The following is a 23,562-nucleotide window of genomic DNA, read 5'->3' as shown; positions in this document are numbered from 1 at the left end:
CACTGTCCTAGACGTATAGCCTGCAACACACATTGACCACATCTTGTGTGGAGTGCTAAGAAATTTAGAACCGCTGTAATGGTCAGGGCTCAAATCTTAAAAACCATACATCACAGAAAGTATTCATAACTTCATAAGTCTAACATACTTTTCATATTGCACAGCTCTTGTTTTCCAACACCCACAGTACGACGAAAATTCACATCAGCTGCCGGCAACAACTATTACCCTAAAGATATGCAGGGTATAGAAGAGGACACAACAAAAGAACAGCACGAGAGCGAAATAATCAATGCCAATAACAATAGTAATTCCTTACAAGATGTTCCATCAATGCAAGGCGCACCATTCAGCAAACCTGATATTCATTCATGCGCAAGTGAAACTGACGTATCTAGACTTGAAAATGAACATGACATACTTTGGGAAACGAAAGACACAGGTAGTGAAAAATATTTCAGAAAATCAATAGCTTCTTTGTTGGGGGAAGGTGCTGCTAGATCAAGCAGAACAAACTTACAATTTCCAAATGCTGGTTTGGGCCGCCAACATGCCAGGCGACACACAACGGCATCTACTTCCATGCCTTCTTTTCATGATCGTTTCAGAGTTGAAAACGGAGAAAATCCATTCAGCGCCTACCTCGAATCAGCTCCTGACCAAACCAGTGCAGATATTGTCTGACAGCCATCTATCTGGTCGTCGAATACATAAAAAGAGCAGATCGTAATTGCGATAACATCGTTGGCAAACTGGTATCGTCTGTCCCTCCTGCACAAGATCGAAGTGACATGCCAAGATGAGTACGATGATAGCGTTCGTTGGAAGACGAGTGGTGTGAAAACCATGACACGCCCAGGGACATTATTGCGTATGCGATGAATCGACAAACAGAAGGTTTTTTTCAGCAAAAAGAGGTTGGAAGCATTTGTCAGCATTCCACCCCGAAATGAAATTAATTTTGGGTATAGGATGGTGTGTATTTCAGCATAACGCTTTATTTATATATCATATCACTTTTTTGTAACATTTAACACATCTGGAAGAACTTTGCACACAATGTCATTCGTGATCAGTTTGAGTGGTTGGAGACATATACCCTATTGTTATGCTCTATTAGCACTAACTAGCCGCTTTGTTAGTTCTAACTCCACACTGGTTCTTGGTTATCAAATTTACAATTCATTTAGTCATTTATCTCAAAATAGAAGACAGCATTTGGAATAATTGTATATACATGTATCTGTCGAAGGCATGATTCAAATGCATAAATTGGAACAACGTCATTATTTACTAGAGATTTTTTCGTTCGTTGCGACCATTAGTTCTATACTAGTGGAGTTTCTTCCATTTTTGTTTTGTACGGACCTGTAGTCTGACCAATTCTGCTTCCATCTTAGACAAGGATAGATTTTAGGCGTTGATATTTTGTTTCCCCATTCATTTAAATAAAAGAAAGTGTACACTGTACAGGACGTTTTGCCAAAACGTTTTAGTCCGATTTTGTCTATCCAGTTTATCACATCCTGGATGTGTTGCATGGGTCCATAGTACTGAATTGTTCTAGATAGATTAACTAAATTTATTTTCATTCTTCCATCCCGTGTTATCAATTTAAAATGTATTAACCGTTTCAATTAATTCATTATGTCTTAGACTTAGAAGGTGAAATGCATGTACTGTACTCCTAAAACTTCATGCAGGTAAATTCCCTAGAAAATATACCCATCGTGGTTAAAGTTGAATATAGTGTTTTCTAGGAAATTTCAAATCGTTCCTCATGATGTTTTATTGGGAATTATACTGATCTACATTATTTAAGTTATCCAATAGGACAGATACATTTTTACACGGTATTTACTTTCTGCCTGTGTAGACGTTATGAAAAAGGCACTTGATATTGAACGTATTTATTTTTCGCTTAGTTTAAATAATAATAGAATATGAAAAAACTGTTAATCATGACTCACACACTTCTTATGCATTCTAAAAGGCAAAAAATATAAATGAGCATATATCGAACTTGACCTTTCGACACCGGAAATATTTCTATATAATTACTGGAATTTTTGATTTACTTCCTAAAAATTATGCAATAATATAGTGGGTATTTCCTAGTTTAACCAAGACGGCCAAATATCAGCAAAGATGTTTTACAAAATCGTACGTTACATCAATTATAAGGGATTGACTGCGTTTAATAACCGTGCTTTAGTTAATCCCATACACAACTTATATCAAAATCTTATTCCGAATCTATACATTCTTTGTAGGGGCTTCACGGCACGGAGCATGTACTTTTGTTGTCTTCAACATTCGCTTCAATGTTTTGATTTTCCTTTGTATCCTCAACTTTATTGATATATATTCTTATTATTTTAATTTAGTTTGATTAATTTTTTATTATTATCATTGATGTTATCACGATTATTATTAAAAATATTACATTAATTAACAAAAATTTAGATTTTCTGTAATTATAAATGTGATTTTTTTTCAATTTTGAACGATGATTCTTCCATTTTTGACATTATTCGCTCTATTTGCAAGAAGAGAATAGGAAGCATGAGAAACAATTATGTAGAGTTCAGCAAAAAATAGATTTCCTGTTTGAAGCGAAGATTTCTCAATCCAGTTGTAGTTATAGCTGTCCTGAAGAGTATTGGACAGAGAGCACATTACAATAGCAATGCAGGTCCAAATATGAAAAATCTTCAGTTGAATGTTGAAATGGAAATGATTTCAAGTAATTGGGCTTAATTTGTCAGACAATTTGTTCCAGTTTAATGGGGAATTCACAGCTCTAAACAAATCATATATATATATATGGAAAAGACAAATGATTGCCTATATACAGTACCAAATGTTGACATAGAACCAAATTGTGTACCAAAAATCTGTTGATATTAAAGTCATAATCAATAACGAAATAATCATATGTTAGGATTTGTTCAGTTCACGAAGAGGAGTATTCAACGTGAAAACCCGGTGCGAAACAATGGTATGTACAATGTGTTTACATTACTCAGTTTAGTTCACTTCATCTTGTATTATATTGCTTACACATGCCTGTCATTGCTATAGCTCAGGTACGTAAAACAATTAAGGAAGCAACAGACGCACAGGGAATGAATTTCGGTCAATATTGATCATTTGCTATTATTACAATAGTAAGCAAGGCCAATTTTAGGAAAAAAACAGAATTCACGAGGAGGTTCTAACCTAATATTCAAATACGAAGTGAAAGAAGTTTCTAAAGGTAGCAAAGATGATGACATATGCAGGATGGCCCTCCAAAACAGAACCCAGTTTTTGGAACATATTCCACAGATTCTTCACATGATTCTTGTGCAAAGCGTCAAAATCATCAGTCATCAAAATTTTCGTTAGTCACACACACGTCTGTTTATGTTAGAATCGACTGAGCTAAGAGTGACCAATGGAGTGAACGCATACACATCAACTTAAAACTAAGTTTCCGTTAGTGTTTTTTTCTCGTCAGCACATTGTAATTTAACTAAAGTTTGAAATGATTGGAATCTTCCCCATTTTAAATATACACTAATCACGCCAGCGCTAGGTGAGATGGTAACGGAAGGTTGGTTGCCTGCTTTACCAGAGTAGTATCCTAGAATAGATACCGATAGGTAACCTCTCAAATCGCTATAATTAGTTTATTGTTGCGCTTCGTATATTGGATGCATAAATTTCAGTCTGATGTGAAGCAGAAACACGCAATTTGACAAACACATCAAATCATCGCCATCAAAACCACGCACCAATCGAAACTGAGGTATATGGCTTTTGAACTTTATGGACTTATATGGAACTGACGTTATAATTTATTTATGGCAACCGTGGGCGATGAAAGCAAAGGTATAGGCTAGCTTATGTACTCGTACGGTCTAGATATTTTGAATGAGCTGCGCATCACTGCAAACGACATTAGTAATAAGTTATATAAAACCATTTCCTTACGTAAAAGTAACAGGAAGAGACGTACTGCAAACAGGTTTGTCATAATAAAAATTTGAAAAGTAAATTGTATTGACTAAAAATAAATTTCAGGAACAATTTATATAATTGTAAATAGTGATTTATTAGGCTGTAACTCACGTTATATTGCTTGATAGAGTTTCTTGGTTTGTTATTGAGAATCAATTATGTCTCGCTCGCTACGTCAAGTAGACCCAGAAGACGGCGTTGCATTCAAATACTACCGTAAAAAAGTGAACTTTACAACGGCAAATGAAGACTGTAAAATTTTGGGATCACATTTAGCTATCATAACAGACGAAAATTCATTTAAAGAAGTTGAAACTAACGTTAGCTCGCATGTAGAAGAGTCCTACTGGTGGCTAGGACTACAGCGTAGAGCAGACGGTTGGAAATGGCTGAACGATGAAGAGTTGCAGTCCAACGTACTTGACTTCACCGGCGACACAGGAATGACAAATTGTGCTTCGCTGTTTAAGCCAGCCAGGAGTAAAAAAGTTTATCTATATGACTATAGCTGTAATGACCAAAATATGTATTTTATCTGCCAAACTGACAACTCAGTTTCCGGGTCAAAGTCTTCAAATCATGGACCACTAAGTAGTGGTTCTATAGTTGCCATATTACTTGGCATTACAATATTGATTTCACTGTTGATTTACGTCATAATAAGGCGCTATAAAAGGCGTAGAAGTTTGAGAAATTCTCGGTGTCATTTAAATCAACAAAGGACGGAAGCAATTCACCTAAATCCAACCAATATTGCTAGTCAAAAACCTCGTCAAGAGGGCGATTATGCTACTATTAATGATGATCCTGGGTACGCAACAATTGATACCGTAATTTACACTGAAGTTGTTGACGAAAACTACTGTGACGAGGAACAAAACGGTTAGTTGTGAGACTAAAATGTTGATCACATGGGTTTAATTCGGGCCATTTAACAAAAAGCTCTTTGACTATTTATGTACGTAATTTTCTCATAGATTACTGTAAGAAAGTAACTGAAGTAAGTAATTTTGTTGAATAGATAGACTACCAAACTAGATTGGTTTGGTCTAAGTACTTAAAAAAAGTGGATGAACTTTTATCAAAATTTGAATTGTATCTGTTGCTAATGTCATTACTCCTCGCGATCCATGTTACATTCCCTTCATACACCGCGCAGCTGTTGCACGGCCTGAATATATTCGAGTCATAAACCAAACAAAACTAACTCTCTATTACAGGCGTTGAGCAATCAGAAATTCAAGCAACCTATGCAAAGGTTAACAAAGAACGAAAATCATCTAATAATACAAAATCAGATACAGATCTCAAGACAAAAAATGAAGAGGCGCCTAAAAATATTTCAGAACAGTATGCAAAAGTCACGAAGAGACATTGAAATTTTTATACAGATATTTATGAGGGTGACCGTACATTTGAACCCACGTACATTTGCACCCATGTGTATATCCGCGGGTTTAATCTATATGCGGGTGCTAAAACCCATGGGTTAGGGTTAGTATGGGTTCAAATATCCGTAAAACAAAAAAATTTTCTCAGGTTGTCGTGGGTTCAAATCTACATTGGTTCAAATGGAATGGAACCATTTATGAGCATATATATGTATGCTTTTAAAAATTGTTACGTTGTTAAGATATTGTTTAGTACAGCTGTTTCCAATCTTTCCAGACCTCCTGAAGTATGCGCACCAAGATGGCGCACAACCTGAACTCAAGTTGTGGACCAGGTTAAGGTTAAGATTGTGTGACATCTTGGTGCGCAGACTTCGGGAGTACCAACATTTTTAATATACAAGTGGTCTCCTTATAGAAAAGATTTTTCTCATTAGACCAATCAAAGTCATACCTGATGGCAAACACACATTTTTACATTCATTCAAAAACCCATCTCCGTCATCTGGTCAACAAATTGAAAGAAACTTGAGGACTTGTTGACATGTTCAGAGTAAAGCACTGTTCTCGCAGTCGACTATCCATGTGGTGGCGCACCTCGACAATAGCCTTGTTTTATTTTTGACATGGGGCGTGCAGTTGGCAATCCATCCTATAACAACGGAAAATTTGACTTTCTCAAATACGCTTGTCGTAACTATGATGTGACAATGATTCACTTGAAATATAGTTTATTGAATGTCAGGTTTACTGAAGAAATGGCTACCAAAACCTTTACGAGAATATAATCTAGATCCTAGACAAATCATTCCCTGTGAAAAGTTGGTAATCTTTTAGATAAATCTTGCTTGTTTTTTCATTGGTATTTTTCCTAGGACTGCAATATTGTACTTTTATGTTATGTTGTACTTGTGTTTTATATAATATAAATGTTTATGGCCATTCAGTTCTGAAATTATATAATTAGATGAAAGTACATCATATCACTGAAATTCACCGCATTCCGCTAGATGGCGAAGAGACGTGCAGTCGTGTCTCACACACGTTGTTGATTATTAATTACTTGACCTTCCTGATGCTTCAACAACCCATTTATCACCTACATGAAAATTGTTGAATGTCTCATTTCAAAGGCGTCCCACTTTACTTTATATATACTTACTTAAATTAAAGAAAGTATACGGGTTTACTATTGCTTTACCTTCTAGCAAGTCGGTTTCACGGTCCCGGAATCGTCAAATATTGCGCATCCACCATCTTCCACCATGACTTCATAAAGCAAAAAACTCTATGATGAAATCAGACTCCTAAAATTAAAGGAGTCTTTAATTTTAGAGGACAATATTAATTGCATCGTTATTGTCTTTTAAGCCGAGATTCCAATTTGAAATGGTAACAAGTGCTGGATTGTGTATTTTTATGTATAGCATAATGGTGACTGGTATTGACAAAAATGAAGCACAAGCACTTCCAGTTATTACTCAGTAAGTGTCATCAATATTACGACAGGAAATTACAAAGCGTGTGGAGTGCAAAACTAGATAGCGATCGGAGACCGCCGACTCTTCGATCTTCCGCATGTTAAATTAGGGGATCCCCCAAAACAGAAACTGCGGATTCGATTTCTTTGCTCTGACTCAATAGCGACAGCGCTTGTCCCATCACTAATTAATTAATAATCTCTAATTATACGACATAATTCACCCAAAATCAATAGGCTTCTGGTCCGAGATATGATGAATGCACATGCAAAATTTGGACCAGTTTCAACCTCGCTTTCGGTATCGCGTAACATACGAAAGTGTCTAACAGCCAAACAAACAGACAAATACCTATCAACATACTCACCGATCGAGATCGATAAGTAATAATTACCAGTTGGTAAAACCGTGCAGTAGTTATTCTGGGTAGATTGCATTGAATTTATTGTTACGTGACACTGTAGGTTGGACGACAATGCACTAACACCGGACTACGAAGTGATGTTGGTGATTTCAACTTCATACATCAATTAACTGAGACATTACCACCTTTTCAGTACGGTGCGCATCTACCGATATTGAGGTGTGGAAATTTGTATGTACGGATAAATTTCCAATTTACGTCATATCCTAGAATTGAATTCTTCTAAATCTGCTGACTATTAGTGGTTATGATGACTTATGAGTAGTAAAAAGTCCAGGATTGGACAATCAATGACAATCATCAGTTCATGATTAGTCAAATATGGGCCATTGATGAAACTCATATCGATATTTTTTCATCGATGCTTCGGCATTTCTCAGTTATTTTTTCATACCCATGCTTGACAAGTGCATTGCAGTGATGTATTTAAATTCATTGACTGGTTGCCGTCTGCAGCTTACCATTTTACTGCAAGTTTCAGATGTGTGCGAATTATATTTCAAACGTTTGCGCTCAGCGTCGTTAGCAAAGCTATATTAGGTCTGCTATTATGAATCCTAATTTCGCCAACAAAATGTGCGAAGGAGACGACGGTCTAATTAATACGACCAAGTATGAAGGAATTCTTTTCACTATTTTTGGAAAAAGCGTAACACAACATCAAGCAGAAGAAAAATGCAGGTGTTTATCAGACCCAAAAAGGGATCTAGCAATAATTAAAACGAACGAGACATTCAAACATTTAGAAGGAGTATTGATGACAATGACTACAGATATACAATACTGGAGAATCGGTTTGAAACGAGAAAACGATGGGAAAACGTTCAGTTGGAATGATGGAGATATTTTCACAAATCCACCAAAGACCCTTGTTGATTCCACCAAAGGTACAAAAACATGCGTCACCATCAAATTCAGCCAAAGCGAGTGGAAATGTTATTATATGCCTATACAATGCGAACAAGAGTACACAGGAAAATTAGGGTATATTTGTTCCACCCCAGATTATACTTCTTCACTAGAGTCTGAGGACATAGCGACAACCACTTCTATACCACACAACGTGATTACCAAATTTACGTTTGAAAATACAGTCCAAGATAATCTTACGAAAACGACGTCGGATATTGTTGACCAATCGACGAAGCTATCTGGACCAAACACATGGACGATCGTGCTGATTATATTGGGATGCATAATATTAATAGGTATAGCTGTCCTGATTTTCAAGAGAAGAAAACGTCCAAATGGAAGTGAGCAAATAATGTTAGATCACGTAGAAAGCAACCGCAACAGGAATACGACCCAACAAAGCATTCAACCAATAGGACAAGTTCCAGATGGAAGCGGAATTGCAGGTTACGCAACAATAGGAGAATTTCAAAGAACCCAACACGCCGCAATCTCCAACACCGGATATGAGCAAAGCCAAGGTACAAAAGTACAAGCAAATTTTTTAATGGTGGTTTGTAACTGACTCATTGTAATGTTACAGCATGAGATTCTAGTATTAAAATTAGATATCGATTGAGTACGCGAAATGTATTGAGGAAGACGCTTATCACACACGGTTAAACACATCACAATTGTTAATAATTTTGTGCAATTAAAGGGTTCCTTTTTACAATATGAGCGTATCCCTCAATTAGATTCCAGGCTAAATTTTGTCGGGAGATGTCTATTTTGTTCTGCTCCTACTATTGTAAGCTATAATTTATTTGAAAGTTTCCTAATATGAGTTTTCGTTCAGAAGTCAAGAAGAGCAAAATAAACATAAATTAAGTGGGTCCAGTTGTACCTGATTCAAATTGCATTGAAATGATCAGAAATATCAGATTTCATAGCATACATCTATGTTTACAAAAGTTCCAAGAAATTTAACTTAATCAAAAATACGACGAATTGTCTCGTATACCCTTCAGAAAAAGTGCCTCCCTAAACTATTCACTACTAATAGCTTGAACAATCGAATAAATGAGAAAAATTCAAATTTTTGTTAATGCACAAAATGCAATTTCCACGGTTCACTCTTCCTACTTCAGTATATTCAAATTTTAATATATTGTTTCAGATTCAATTCAATCACAGAACGATCGAGTCACGCCAGAAATCGAGTCCACTTATGCAGTAGTCAACAAAAAGAAGTCGATTGAGCAAAAAGCAAGTTCATCACATCAGGAAGTAGATGTAACTTACGCTGTTGTACAGAAAAAAAAAGCATGATATTCTCCAATCTGGTTGTCATAATTTTCTATGTTACATATGCAACGAGGACTGTATAATTAAAAACACCTCAAATGCTTTGCTGATTATTGATACCTTTTGGCATATAGGTTTTAAGACACGAGAATCAGGCCTATATGCTATCAATGTATTTCGATTATATGTTTTATTTCGAACAAATCCTGTAAAATTATTGCACTATTTTTTGTTTGAATTTATTCTATATCCGGTATCAGGTCATATATCTATAAGACACGTATTTCGGATAACAGTGACGCGGTGACATACAATAAAAATAAAATTGAAGTCATAATACGTAAACGTGAGGACATACTATCATATTTAAACCACAAAGACCCTATTTATATGCTATTGTTTACATCACTCACACCAACTATCCCCAGTTACTTCTTTCCACTCGAAATTTGTCTTCTTTGACTCTATTAGGATATCATAGGCAGAAACGGATATTATCGCAAAGTGTATGTAACGTTAGAGAGTGATGCTTTTCGAGTTGCTATTTCAATTATTATGCAGAAGAAAATTAACCCTGCTTTCAATTTTCTATTCCTTTATTCCGTTTTTTTGATTATTTTCATAATATTTAATTGCTGAAATGAAAGATTTAATCTTTAAACTACTGTACATTTTCTTATGGCAAGCATATTTGAAACCCCGTTTCGTAGAAAGTATGCATCTGATCTTTCGAATAGAACTCCTGCATTTTAATTAATGCTGCGGTTTCAATTAAGTCAGTACTATCATTTTCTTGATTTCTTGCAAAATAGTAAGGTATTCGATTTGAGTGAATTGCATGTTATTGAATAAAATTTGTACAATATTCACGGCTTGTGGGGTTTTATTACTAGAACCCATTAACATTAAAAGATACAACTGGTAATCCAAGTAACACCACTCAAAAGTTTAAAATCATATATGCTTGCGAAAGAGTTTGGTATGATGATGGTACCACCTCGACATAGGCAAACCGAGGGCCAAATCCGGCCCGTTGGGTGATTCAATCTGGCCCGCCTGATGCTGCGATAAATTTATGTATTCAACCAATTGTGCATGTACTGCATAGTTGTTGTAAATTGAAATCTGGCTTGTTAAATTAAGATCGCAGTCTGCGTAAGTTGTATTTTAGGTTAATGTTTTTTATGTTTACTTTATATTTTTTTTAAATATCTCTAGAAATTTGTTGAGATTGCGATTAAATTTAGTTTTGGCACAAGGCCCATTGTTTTCCATTTTTGCTTTTGTAACACTGTAAATAAAATTCTGTACATAAAATTTAGTTTTTTTGTCACACTTACATGGCCTGTCAGTCTAGGTGGGCAAAATGTTTGGCCACTGGCCCAAAAACCTTGCCCACCCCTGGTTTAGCGTGCTGGTCAGCCACTAGAATTGTATTCACTTTTCTAGAACCATACAACAAAAGCGACATAAAGTTCAAATGATATGTTGCTCAATTGAGATAGGAAGGGAAGCCTACTCTAACGAACATTGGACTGAATGCTTTGGGCTGTGCTGGATCGCGAAAGCTGCGTGAAATATGAAGAACTAAGTTTGGTATCGGGATCCCATACCTCACACGTGTTTTTATAAAAATTTTAAATAGTTTTGTGAAGGGTATTACCATTATAAATCCTTTTTTTATGTTGTTACTTTTAGGCCTTTTGCAATTTTGCAAATTTTTCATAAAAACTTTCTGTTCGATTAATTTTATTTTGAATTTATGCGGGTAGGCAGCCATTTCTCAATCATTATTCATCGTTTTATATACCAGATTTATCACTTTAGCTTAGTTTCCTCCAAGTGAAAACGTGGAATTCAATAACCAACTATAGGCGAAGGGAAAGAAGTCGAGCGAGACGATTACTAACTGTAAAGCCGACCTGCATGTTATTGCCCTCACATCCTGACGTCACAAGACAGCTGCACATTCCAGAAAGAAAAGCCATGCGTTGCTTGCTTTGAATTCCACGGTGACGAAACCGCGTCCACAAGGAGTTCAAATCAAATCGATTTTGCATCCATCTCTAGCCAACTAAGAAGGAAAGGGTATAACGTTTTGAAAAGTTACTCACAAAAATAAAAAAATTAATTAACCACAAAGAATTATTTACGGATTTAAGAGTGGTTTTGGCCTGTGAACAATATTGAGCTAATATTTTTAATGAAACTGAATATTTCGGAAATAAACTGAGGCCAATTTATTGCTCAGTATTGTGTGCAGTATATATTTTGAACGCCCAGCCATCTGTTTTTTTAAACATTCATATTCGAGATATCGATAATAAAAGCATTAAATTTCATTATATACTGAGATATTAAAAATATCTGAAGTACTAAAAATATCGCACAACAAAACTTCAAAATTTCTTATACATAACAAAATATCCAAGACGCAATCTAATACATTCTGCTTATTAGCAGGTAAGTTAACTAACTTATGTAAGAGTAAACATTAGGCTTCAAAAATTGGCAAATAAATTGTAAAATAAGTTTAATAGATGTGATGTTGTTACTATCAACAACACATATAAAACCTTAGCATGACGCGATTAACCTATAATACATGAATGGCAGTAGAAATTTGAAGAAAGTCTTATTACGATTTTGATTGATAAAGAAATATGGTTAGAGAGACGAAACTTTTTATGTGTACACGATAACTCAGCTCATCATTGAGAAACAAAGCTCAGACACTTTTTCGTCTCTGTAATGCTCGCTTATCACGCCCACTGTGGACTGCGGAAAGAGCCGGAACAGCAATGTCATTATCTAACACTGGTGGCTCACTTGAAAGACAATTTAAGCCTTGAAAAGATAGAAGTGCTGAACAGGTTAAGACGGAAATAGATAGAAAAGTATTTGCGCAGAATTCAGGTTGAGATATGCAGTGTAAATTTTGGATTTGTTCTGCAATGTTTCTGGCTCAATACTGAATATATTTCATTATCTTATTCAGATTTATAAATACTATAGCTAGGAACAAAGCAACACAAATTGAAGATACAATATGTCGGATGAAGAAGTATGTATGCTTTTTGTTTACTATTTTTGTAAATAGAAACAATTTATTGCAATATTTAAATTATTAAATTAATAATTTTGATTATTTTTAAATAAATATAACATTGAGTATTGAATTAATTTTGCAAAATTGTTATATTTCCTAATTACTACTACCTTTTGCCGTTATAAAATTTCAATAACTAATAATTCAATTTTTATTGATCATTTCTAAACCTTTTCTGTAGCCAACTACTCATTTTATATTAAAATTAGTCGTAGTACTATATACATATATTTTACTGATATGTCAGTCTACGCTAAACAACACAAATTTCTTGGTAGAAAATTCAGCGAAGTTCAACTTATGTTTAGGATTGGGTAAAGAGAAGTAACTTACTTATGTTACTTTCAAACTATTTGTGCCTATGTTATATTTCTGGTGGAAAACGAATTCCCAGGGTACAAAAAGTCAAAATACAGTATTTTTAAAATCAAGTTCTACAAAACGTTGACCGGAACCGGAAATTTATAGTTTCAAATCAATCGTGATACTTGCTGAATTTGGGTGTCTCAGGCATCTCCGCGGAAGTACAAAATCAGAAAAGCTGTAATTTTGCTCTGATCTAAAACTCGTTTTCATTAAAATAGTTCAAAGCGACTACATTAGCCAATTTTTTTTTATTGCTAAATAGATATAACAAATATCGTATATTGGAAAACTTAATTCCGTAAAATTAGTCATATATGACAAAAAAATAACAACAGAAATTGGAATTAATGTAAAAAAAAAAATTTCGTTATGTTCAAAATAAAAGATTTTTTTGATATTCTTCGACTAATTGTGATTGTGATAAGGAAACTGTTATTTTTGCTCACGTAAAATAGGGTGTCATAATGTAACTTTTGCTTTAAATAGGTAACAATTTGTTTTTTCAAAGTTTGATTACAATGCTTCGTGATGATCAATAATACGTCAAAGGTTTTAAAAATTCCAAAGTTCCCGAGAGATTTTAAAATTCCTTGGAGACTTTATGACTTGAGTTTTTTAAAAGATTGCATAAGTTTTAAAATTTTCGTTAATTGAATATTTCTGATAATTTAGTTATGATGATTGAACATATTTTTGAGTATTTTGAACAAGCACAACATAATGAAACGCCTGAGATAAATTAAACGTCAACTACTAAGTCGATTTTATAAAATTATTTGAAACGATTGCACTTTTTTGTATGTATCATAAGAGACAATTAAAAAGGATAAGTACTAAAAATTGCCCATTGATATAGCAACTTTAAGTTATCTCTATCGGATTTTGAATTCAAATTCAAATTGATTTGATCAGATATTATTCTTTTGATCTTCTGGTAATGTTGTGAGCACTGGTTTGGTCATCTCATATCGGGATTTGTTCTCGATTTCGCTTACAACTTTAGCAGTTCTGTAACCACTAGTGCGGTTAAACGCCAACTGCTGTTCTAAGAATAATAATTAAGTTATGACGAAATGCTTCAGAGCGAATACGAAACCTCGGAAGAGGAAGGAGATACGGAAAGCGAGAGCGAAGAGGACGAACAGGCGAAGGTCTATACAGGCAAAGAGCACGAGTCAAAGCGGTTCGCGCTTGTATTTCTGCATGTATAACCCGAACAAGTTTTAGAATTTAGTTGATTGTATGCAGACGAATGTCGATAAATAGCGGAGACATAAAACAGCACTTAGTAAAGATAATATCACGTAAGGTATCAGTTTCACTTGACCACAGATATTATCAAGGAGTCAGCTTGGCGAATATATTTTTGTAACGTTGGTGATAGAAATGTCAAATTGAAATAACCCATGCATGCATGCAATTTATATTAACAATCTTCATGGTATTTTGATCCGCTTACACCAAAGGCAGACAGTTCGTATTATTTTACTGCCTATACTGGTTTGTCTACGTTTATATGTCTGCTACATGTTTGGTGAACATAACGTTGCATGCCTATTAGACTAGACTAAACTAAATAACATGTGCACGTTCGGTCCTGATTATACACTTTGTACATATTTGTCACCGAAATGCTCATGATACTTTCATGTTTTGATCATTTCATATCAAGGAAAATGTAAGTCCAACAAAGAAAGATGAAATACAGGAGAAGCAGCTAGATGAAAAGCCGAGTCATGTGACTATACCTGCCAAGCAGGCCGCCCAGGTATACATTGTAATTATATTGTACTATATTTATGACTTCAGTTTAAAGCAACATTTCATTCGGCATCTCAATTCATTAACTACGTTTGGGATTGAATACATATTCTTGTTTGCTACACATTTACATTCACACGATTTTAGCAATATTACCAATAAAAATTCTTTCGCATATAAGTAGCCAAACTACGTAGCCAGAACTTATGTTTCGGAGCTTTTAAATTGGAAGTCCCTAGATACCATATTCGAAATACGTCGTGATACTACTTATGAGCGTCGCGTCAGTTCCCGGTTATTCCTACACCGCCGGTAAAGAACAGCATCGTATACGACAGCTGTCTCTTTCCGTCATCAATTATAATCCTCATCTGTACGTTTGTACGCTATGACATGTAGAATGATAGTAAATCTAATCCTAGATTTTTAATGAACGTCTAAAAACACAAATACCGGTAATTTGAATTTTTCGAGCCTATATTAATTTGAAAATAAAGGAGGACGTTTTTCACAGAATCGTGAAATTTTCGATGTTAGCAAAAAATGAAAACAAACATACCTCAGATAATCGTTTGTTTTAAATTGACACGAAATTTCTCCCAACTATGGACAACTATACAATGCACATAATTCAATCAGCAAACGACTTGAAATTTTGGTTTCCGGTGTGACTAAGGAAACAGCTACATCGCAGCTAGAATATCGATGGGAATGATCACGTTTAAAAACCTTTATGTCCGACCATTGTACTACACGAAGGACCATGTGTTATTGACTAAGTAAATTTCTTAGTCTATTTCCCTTCTGGCGGTTCAAATCTTATGTCTACTGTTTTGTTCTCAAAATGGACAATAACATTGGAAGCATCACACGATGTACTTAACTACTTTTGTGATCAGAATTCTAGAATCGATTTTTTATAAAGTGTGGCTTATTATCATTCCCATTATCATAAAGCTTGCAATCGCCTTTCATTTTCACAGTCGAAGATTGTTGTTGAAAATTCAGCAAAACCAGAGCAGAAGACAAGTTTGAGTGCAGTAAGTTGATCAGTGATGAGTGTAATAAAATGGTTAGGAACAGCTAAAATAAACGGGAAGAAGACAAATGCTTTTTACAATATAAAACATCGCCTCAATTTACATCGCATACATACTGATTACAAATCACGCTGAATAGTACAATAATTACTCACGAAAACTCAATATTTTGCTATATATATGCTATAAAATTATAAAAATGTTCAAATTAGTATGAAATTTAACATATTATCATTTATGCCAGCAAATAGTAACCCAGAAAAGGTAAGGCCCTCTCAAAACCTGGAGACGAAGGAGATCCTCGGAGACATTTAACCCAATGGGGTAGATTATAGTAGACTAAAATGAAAAACAATTTGATAAATTGTTTTTGCTGGGGAGAGAAATCAGTAAAACGCGGATAGCAGTAGTCCTCGGAGTCAACTGAAAAAATGTTTTTCTGTCACAATTACAACGATGAATAATTGCTAACAATAACCATTACCGGTTTTACAGTTTTGCTAGGTGGTTGAGATAATATTTTTACTTTCGTCGATAGCACCAACACAGCAGTGGAGGAAGAAAGATGACGCACGCAAGAAAGCAAAATCTCAAGTCGCTTATGCTCAACAAAGCGCGACAAGATCTGAAAGTCGAAGCTGAGAATAAAGCCGAGGAAAAGAAGAGAGTACTTGACAGCAGAATGGAACCCCTGGCAAACTTGGGCGGCATGGATGAATCGGAGTTGAAGGTTAGGTGACATTATTAAGAAACCTTTTTTTTTACGCTGAAACATCAAGATTATGATTTTAAGACCCATAGTTTTAGATTTGTTAAATCAAAGTTATCTTTTTTAATATTGTTACAAATATTCCACCTTATTGTATACTTTTTTTTGCAAAATAACAAAAACTGTTTGAATATATATAAAACGTCACATATACGTTAGGCACACCAGTACAACATAGGTCAATTTTGGAGTTTGACGAAATCACGATGTAGGCTGTTAGTCTCTAGCGACATCTCGAGAAAATAAATTTGAATTTTTTTTTTTGACCAGCAAAACCCTTGGCACTACAATACTAGCTGTGAATCATTATTGTAAATTATCTTTATTACTAACTTAATAAACAACAATATTTATCTAAGAGTATTATCATGCAGTTTTACCCTGGAAAGTGCTTGAAGGTAATAGCGTAAATTATTACAATATTTGAATTTGAGGATCAAAATACGATTTTGCATGAGCGAACTTCAGCTCATAAAATGGAATATATATGAGCAATGCAATATATATATATATGTGACTTTTTTCTGAGCTGAATCAAGTATTAACGTTGTTGAAAATAACAATATTTACCTTCAAATGAACACCTATTGATGGTAACACTCTTTACTTGCAGGAGTTATGCAGAGATCTTCAGAACAAGATTGAGAAAACTGATGAACAGAGATATGACATAGAGTCGAAAGTTAAGAAGAATGATCAAGAGGTGTATTTTTTTATTATTAACATAATTATGCAGCAACATATCTTCGGTAATAAATATTATTTTCGATTAAACGTAAATGGAGCATTTCAGAAAGAGAAAAAAATATAAATATGACCTGATGATTAATTCTACTATATGCAGACTCGAAGGACTATGAATAAGCTTAAAAACTGATATACGGCATTGTAAAGTAGAAACCCCATGTTTTTATCTTCTTATTTTTATATTTTAACCAGCGTAGACATGGTTTTAAAAAAATTATTTTTATAAAATTTTGCTCTGTATAAAAGTATATTTAAATCGTAAAAAAACTCCAAATTGATATGGCCCCAAAGCTGAATATTCTGCTATTTTCATGTATTATTTTTGGTTTTTACCAAACCCTTGTAATTGACACCTAAATTTTATTTACAGATAGAGGATTTGAATCAGCGAATATTCGACCTCCGTGGAAAATTCAAGAGGCCTCCACTCCGTCGCGTCCGCATGTCAGCCGACCAAATGCTCCGAGCTCTCCTTGGATCCAAACACAAAGTATCAATGGATCTCCGCTCCAATCTCAAGTCTGTCAAAAAAGAGGAGAGCAAGAAAGAAGATGTAAGAATTTTAAAATCCATCTAAACCTGTGTCAATATTAAACAATTGTATGTATCAACATTTTTCGATATATACATTTTCTAATTTTTCCCATTGAATTATATTTAGCAGACCATCGACTGGCGAGAAAATGTTGAAGCAAAATCTGGCATGAGTGGTATGAAGGCAAAGTTTGAAACTCAAGAAGAAGCATAGGATCTCCATTTTTCACAAACATAAATTTTCATATTTGGATATAATTGTGGTCATGCTTATTATTTTCTAATATTTTGCTCCCGTACAATAAAGTTTTGTCCCATAGTAAACTGATTGTGCGAGAGAGATGTGATTTATATAATGGAGCCAAACGGCTATAGAAACAACTATTATGGAGAATATCATACTGCTTCGTCGGAAATTGTATGCTTATAATCGTCTTACAGCGAAATATGGTCTTGTATCTTCAAATGAGAATTTATATTAAAAAAGCAATACATTATTTTGCAACTGAAGTCTTTTTATAGGATATGTCTAAATTGATTTGAAAACTTCTGCAGTACCAGTGATTACCCATAGCTAAATAGATAATTGTCCAACAGTCGAGATAAGAAACAGGACCAGACATAGGATTCTCATTACTTTTCTCTGGAAAGTAAAGCTGGGAAAACGGATTGATCGTATATGGCAAACTATGTAAGATATTGCGTTTACCAATCTAGCTTGAATACGGAAGTAAATCCCTAGTTTAACGGTCCAAATAAATAGATGCGGTTGAAAAAAAAAATAATGTTTCCTACCCATAAACTTATCCTTCGAGGACTCACATCGGATAATTAGTAACGCGTTGAAAAACTCCTTATAAGTAAAATAAATAGAGAAATAAATAGCGCCAATGAATTTCCAAAAAATGATTTTGGTGGACAGACATACGATATCGAAACATTTATACCTAATTTTGTTATAATTGAACACGGAGTGGACCTATAAATCGTTTTGTTATTATGCCGTTGTTCTTGTTCTTCGCCATGGAATTTTATCGTTATGAAATCGCTTTTCTCTTTGATTACTGGAACAATTGCCTTGAAAATATCACAGGTTAAAGATTCTATTTTTTACTAAAATGCTATTCCTTTAATTTATTTCAAATATTTCTGTGAGCTCTATGGGATCAGTTTTTGTGTGCTATGACGTCACTAAAATGTGCGCACCTTGTGGCGGTTCCGCGAACGCATATCAGCGGATCTCGTGCTCAGCGAAAGTAGAAAGTTTTTTTTATGGGGAACGGTAGATGGTGGGACATGATCTGATAATACAGAAGCTACTCGGATCAGTTGGTATTTTAATTCACGTTGAAACTGAGTCAAGAAGAATGGTTCATCGTCACAGAATCTGGAAAAGGTATGACAGTCCATGTACCGCCACGGTACCCCGATACAGGTACTGGTAAGTTACCGCATATAATTTCGGGGAATTGGTGATAAAATATTTTCTCCGTGCCCAAAAATTTGAGCATAGCTCTCTTGTTTATTTGTATAAACGTAAATCGATATTTATCTGAAACAGTCAAAAGTTTCCATGCAGCCTATACGATGGTTGCTGTCTCTGATGAGAAATTATCAACCATCCGCTGATATTGCTCTGGTGTTTATCCGATGTCACTAGAGATATAATTTAACAATCCCATAAGAGCAAATGTGAAAGTTCATAAAATCAACAGAAAGTAGAAAGATGCTTAATGGTGATCAAATTTACGATGCGCCCATATACAAACTACACTGAATTATCCGCATTTAAAAAACAATAGTAAAGTGCCACAACCATTCAAATATCAACAATCTACTAATGGTGGCATTAAGTACAATAAGTAGTCAAATATTTTGTAACTGGAACAATGTTCATGCTGTTCTTGATCTTGATGTATTTTAATCGGAACAAAATCGTTACAATCGATTTCAAGGTTTTGTAATTGAAGATGGGAATGCCTCCGATAATACTATTAGTTTAATAGTTATGCAAATATTTTCCCAATTTTTTTTATTTCCGCCTTTCACCTGAAATTTTGTTGGTCTTGAGAAAATGCGCAACTATATGGATTTTCTTCTCGTCGATATATAGGATATCCCCAGTAGTGAGATTCTGGGAGGTTCGCGAAATTAGGGATCCTACCCTTAGTGAATTTGATACAAAAGAGAACTATTTCTTAAAATTTTGTATGTTACCACGATCCGCCGTGATGATACAACTTGCCTGAACATTTGGACACTGCTTGCTTGTTTTAATATATATATTAATTTCAGTTTTTGCTCAACATAGCACGCACACACGTACTTTACCTGCCATTGCCGATGTTCCATTTAATATTAAATATTGGAAGCCTATAACTATTTCTCTGTCCTGAAATGTCTTCGTGTGCAGGCGTGACGTTTGGGCAGTTGAAAGATCGTTCAGGTGGTTGACGATAGCAGAATGTGAGAGAAAGTCAATACAATATAACACGAAGCAAGTGCTTGGATTCGGGTTTCAAGAATTGGGTTTCAATTGAAGCGCATTTTTATATGAAACAATGCCATAATTGAAAAGTTGCATGACAGGCCACACGCGTGGACTAAGCGGTTTTAGTTGCCACAAAGAAAATGCTAAGACTAGTAAAGCGAAAGTTTGGAAGAGAACACTGATTTGACACGATTTTATTTTATCTTCTTTGTAGAAATAAGTTGGTTCAGGGCAAATTTACAAGCATTGGTGCAAAAAGGGCACGCACCTACGTAACTTCTTCAAAAATATATGCATTGCTTTATTCGATTTTAAAAGTCCTTGACTCACTAGCATTTCACGTCAGACCAAGTTATCCAAACATGTACGGAAATTCAATCCATGTACATGTACGGAAATTCAATGTTGAAAACGATACATTTCCAGTTAGTGGTGACTATTTTGTTTATTGATTGAATTACTAAGAAACCGAAAATGTCGGTGAATTTGTTCCTACTCTCAGGAATTAAGACGGTTCATGTGAATCATTATAATATCAAACTTATTGCTTTTAAGTGAAATGTGAGAGCCAAATATTTTTGCTTGAAGAGGCTTTTTCCGATAGTGTTGCAAGTATTGTCAAGTAAATTGTCTTGTAGCGAACGATAATGGTCAATCGCAATAACATCGAAATAGAATCCATTCGTTTACGCTTGAGATCATTCTAACAGGAAATGTAATTTTACTCAAAATCGACAACGCTACTTAAAAAGGTGATCATACGGCAAAAAATTTATTCGTTTACCGGTACGTTATCGCGTGTGTAGTATTTTTCGAATGATGCAATAATGGACGTACATGCTTACAGGTATATTTCATACCAAAACTCATTATACTAGAGAGTAATCAATCAGCGTTAAAAATGCACGTTTTACGTCCGTGTAAAAATGTCAAAAAACTCACGCAAGACGTGAAGAATTACAACGATTGACGTGACAAATTTGCGTCGAAAAATAATTTTGCTCTATAAACGACTGAGTGGGAAGGACATTAATAATATCAGCCGTAGCGAGCGACAGTGCATAATCATCAATCGAAATAGTCTGCGTATAAAACGTACTAAGCGCAGAACTGCGATTGCGGCAATATTGATCAACGCAAGACGTAGTAGCAGGATAATGTCATTAGTGATAAATGAGACTTCAACATTACTCTAAATATTTTAAAGCACTTTCGAGGAATGATTAAAAAGAGTATTTTAGTTTGCGAAAAAATTTGTCTGTAATATCCGCACAAATATGGAGTATATTGTACAGCTATGTGAGGGGGTGTGAGGTCAGAAAGACAAAGAAAAAAAGGGAGTGGGGAAACGAAAAAAGTTTACAGCTTTTGCTATGAGCATTTTTATTATTTTATTCTAATGATGAACAGAAACACGCATTTAAATTTAGTTAAAAACATATTGTTTTTGTACCGTAAGGATTAGTACAAAACATGGCGCGACCAATGTTATCCTAACTCCTGCAGTCGCAATGACTATATTATTGCAATTCTTCAGCTCAGATTGCGTTCTGATGATTTACCGTAATCACGAGTAACATGTTCCTCGAAAAATGAGCGTTTTAGACCTAAAATTATACAATGAAAGGTTTTTGAACCGATTACATTGTTAGATATAGTATAACAGAGATGATGTAGATACATTTAAAAGTGCCAAGTAGAAACAAAATATGTGTTATTGATGTTGTATGTTCGACATTCGTGCATAAAAGTGATCTATTTCAAAGGTTACAAGGCTTTGTGTTTCTTCATTCATTTTAAACTACGATTAATATTAGCTGATATCAAGTGCATACTACTTAGTACCGTATCTTAATTGATGGAAGAGTTGGACAGCAGCATAATATGGTAGAGTTTGACACGAACCGACGTATTTTAAGGTTACACTGTCATTTTGAGTCGATCATTTTTCTACAACAAATATTCAAATTCGGTCTAAGATGATTAGCGTTACAAAATTGATTTGTGTTTTTGAATTACTGGGTCTGCTTCGGGATAGCCTTATATTCTCAGGTTAGAGATCGATTGACCAACTAACAACCAACCAGCCTAGAAATCTGGGTTGTCGTATTATTGACTGCACAGATGATATCATGACGGAAACGCTTGATTATGCTGTCGCTCAAAAATTATTACTTGCAATTTCATGTCATTCTATAAAAAACCTGTATACACAGATATAAACACGATAGTATATTGCACTTTAATTTTCGCCTTCTTGACTGAGAGATTCAGACCTGATGGTACTTTTTAAAGAATAAATACTGATTACTATTTCAGTACAGCATTGTACTATGTGTATTATCGCACACTATTAACGTTAATTCAAGTTTAATTTAGCGGTCACGGGCAGCTGATGTAGTAAACACATTTTGTAACATGTACCCTCGTAGTAATGAGTTCACGTCAATTGAAGTATACCAATTATACAGCATAAAAGAAATGAGTCTTTTTCTTTATTATACAATAATTAACAACTTTATCAAAAAATAGTTTATGTTTACATATTTACTTCTTTCGGCATAATTCATTTTCACATGCAATGAGGTAAAGAGCATTAAATTCATCCCAGGACAAGCCAGGAATGCATTGCACAATCGAGAGAGATAAAGTACAAGCTTGGCAAATTATCAGACGAGTACCGATTAGATTAGAAAAAGCATGATGCAGAACCATTTTGGAGAGAAAACACACGGAAATTTCTATCACATATGTGTATATACACGCCCATTGATGCTTTCCGTGCATTAGAACTCATCGCCAACGTTGTCGGTCGACAACAGTGTTCGAGACAAAAAAAAGTTGATCCAAGTTAATAATAATCTAAATTGACATGTATATATGGTATACAAGTGTATTGTGGCAATTTTAATCAATTAATAATAGATTAGTACTACTGAACTCAGAGAGGTTTTATATTAACAAAAAAGGCTGTATTGTAATATTCAGTTAAGTGTACATTGTTGTTCTTAGGACGACCTGATGCCTTAATAATGAAATGACATTTTGTTGTTTCGCACAGTGTTAAATATCAAGTCTGCCCATGATATGAAAAAAATCCATTGAAGTTATGCAATTTTTTGGTTACCCTAGTGTACATTCCGAATTTGCTCATAATTTAGCATGCGATATACTAGTATCGCAATTTGAATCGATTTTTACGGTTTTAAATATTAGTGATTAAGTTGGATATTCACTATTGAATG

At 34.5% G+C, this 23,562-nt stretch overlaps 4 protein-coding genes across 5 annotated transcripts in view; all 4 read left to right on the top strand.

Moving 5' to 3' along the window:
• The window catches only part of LOC120330964 (uncharacterized), a 43,897-nt gene extending 41,331 nt beyond the window's left edge, over nucleotides 1-2,566 (top strand). Inside the window, exon 15 of the mRNA XM_039397961.2 lies at nucleotides 165-2,566. Within this exon, the coding sequence (XP_039253895.2) occupies nucleotides 165-684 (520 nt within the window). The 3' untranslated portion in view covers nucleotides 685-2,566. The remainder of the gene's footprint in view (nucleotides 1-164) is intronic.
• Nucleotides 2,567-3,934: 1,368 nt separating this feature from the next.
• Nucleotides 3,935-6,469, top strand: LOC120330965 (uncharacterized). Its single transcript, XM_039397962.2, has 2 exons — nucleotides 3,935-4,887; nucleotides 5,226-6,469. Exons 1-2 carry the CDS (start codon nucleotides 4,164-4,166, stop codon nucleotides 5,381-5,383), a joined length of 882 nt encoding a protein of 293 aa, XP_039253896.2. The 5' UTR covers nucleotides 3,935-4,163; the 3' UTR covers nucleotides 5,384-6,469.
• Nucleotides 6,470-7,718: 1,249 nt separating this feature from the next.
• Nucleotides 7,719-10,370, top strand: LOC120331337 (uncharacterized). The gene is made up of 2 exons (XM_039398412.2): nucleotides 7,719-8,734; nucleotides 9,373-10,370. The coding sequence occupies exons 1-2, from the start codon at nucleotides 7,852-7,854 to the stop codon at nucleotides 9,522-9,524; spliced, it is 1,035 nt and encodes a 344-aa protein (XP_039254346.2). The 5' UTR covers nucleotides 7,719-7,851; the 3' UTR covers nucleotides 9,525-10,370.
• Nucleotides 10,371-12,497: 2,127 nt separating this feature from the next.
• Nucleotides 12,498-18,336, top strand: LOC120331139 (troponin I, fast skeletal muscle-like). Of its 2 annotated transcripts, none has more exons than XM_039398181.2 (8): nucleotides 12,498-12,564; nucleotides 14,058-14,126; nucleotides 14,648-14,743; nucleotides 15,720-15,776; nucleotides 16,315-16,506; nucleotides 17,159-17,248; nucleotides 17,663-17,845; nucleotides 17,957-18,336. In XM_039398181.2, exons 1-8 carry the CDS (start codon nucleotides 12,550-12,552, stop codon nucleotides 18,038-18,040), a joined length of 786 nt encoding a protein of 261 aa, XP_039254115.2. In that variant the 5' UTR covers nucleotides 12,498-12,549; the 3' UTR covers nucleotides 18,041-18,336. The 2 variants fall into 2 exon arrangements, with proteins under 2 accessions (XP_039254115.2, XP_039254114.2); XM_039398180.2 differs by having other exon boundaries at nucleotides 17,954-18,336.
• Nucleotides 18,337-23,562: the final 5,226 nt, after the last annotated feature.

The sequence above is a fragment of the Styela clava genome, chromosome 6 (genome assembly GCF_964204865.1).
Source record: "Styela clava chromosome 6, kaStyClav1.hap1.2, whole genome shotgun sequence".
In the NCBI taxonomy this organism is placed as follows: domain Eukaryota; kingdom Metazoa; phylum Chordata; class Ascidiacea; order Stolidobranchia; family Styelidae; genus Styela; species Styela clava.
The sequence above is the reverse complement of the archived record's forward strand: the minus strand, read 5'-3'. Positions and strand labels throughout refer to the sequence as shown.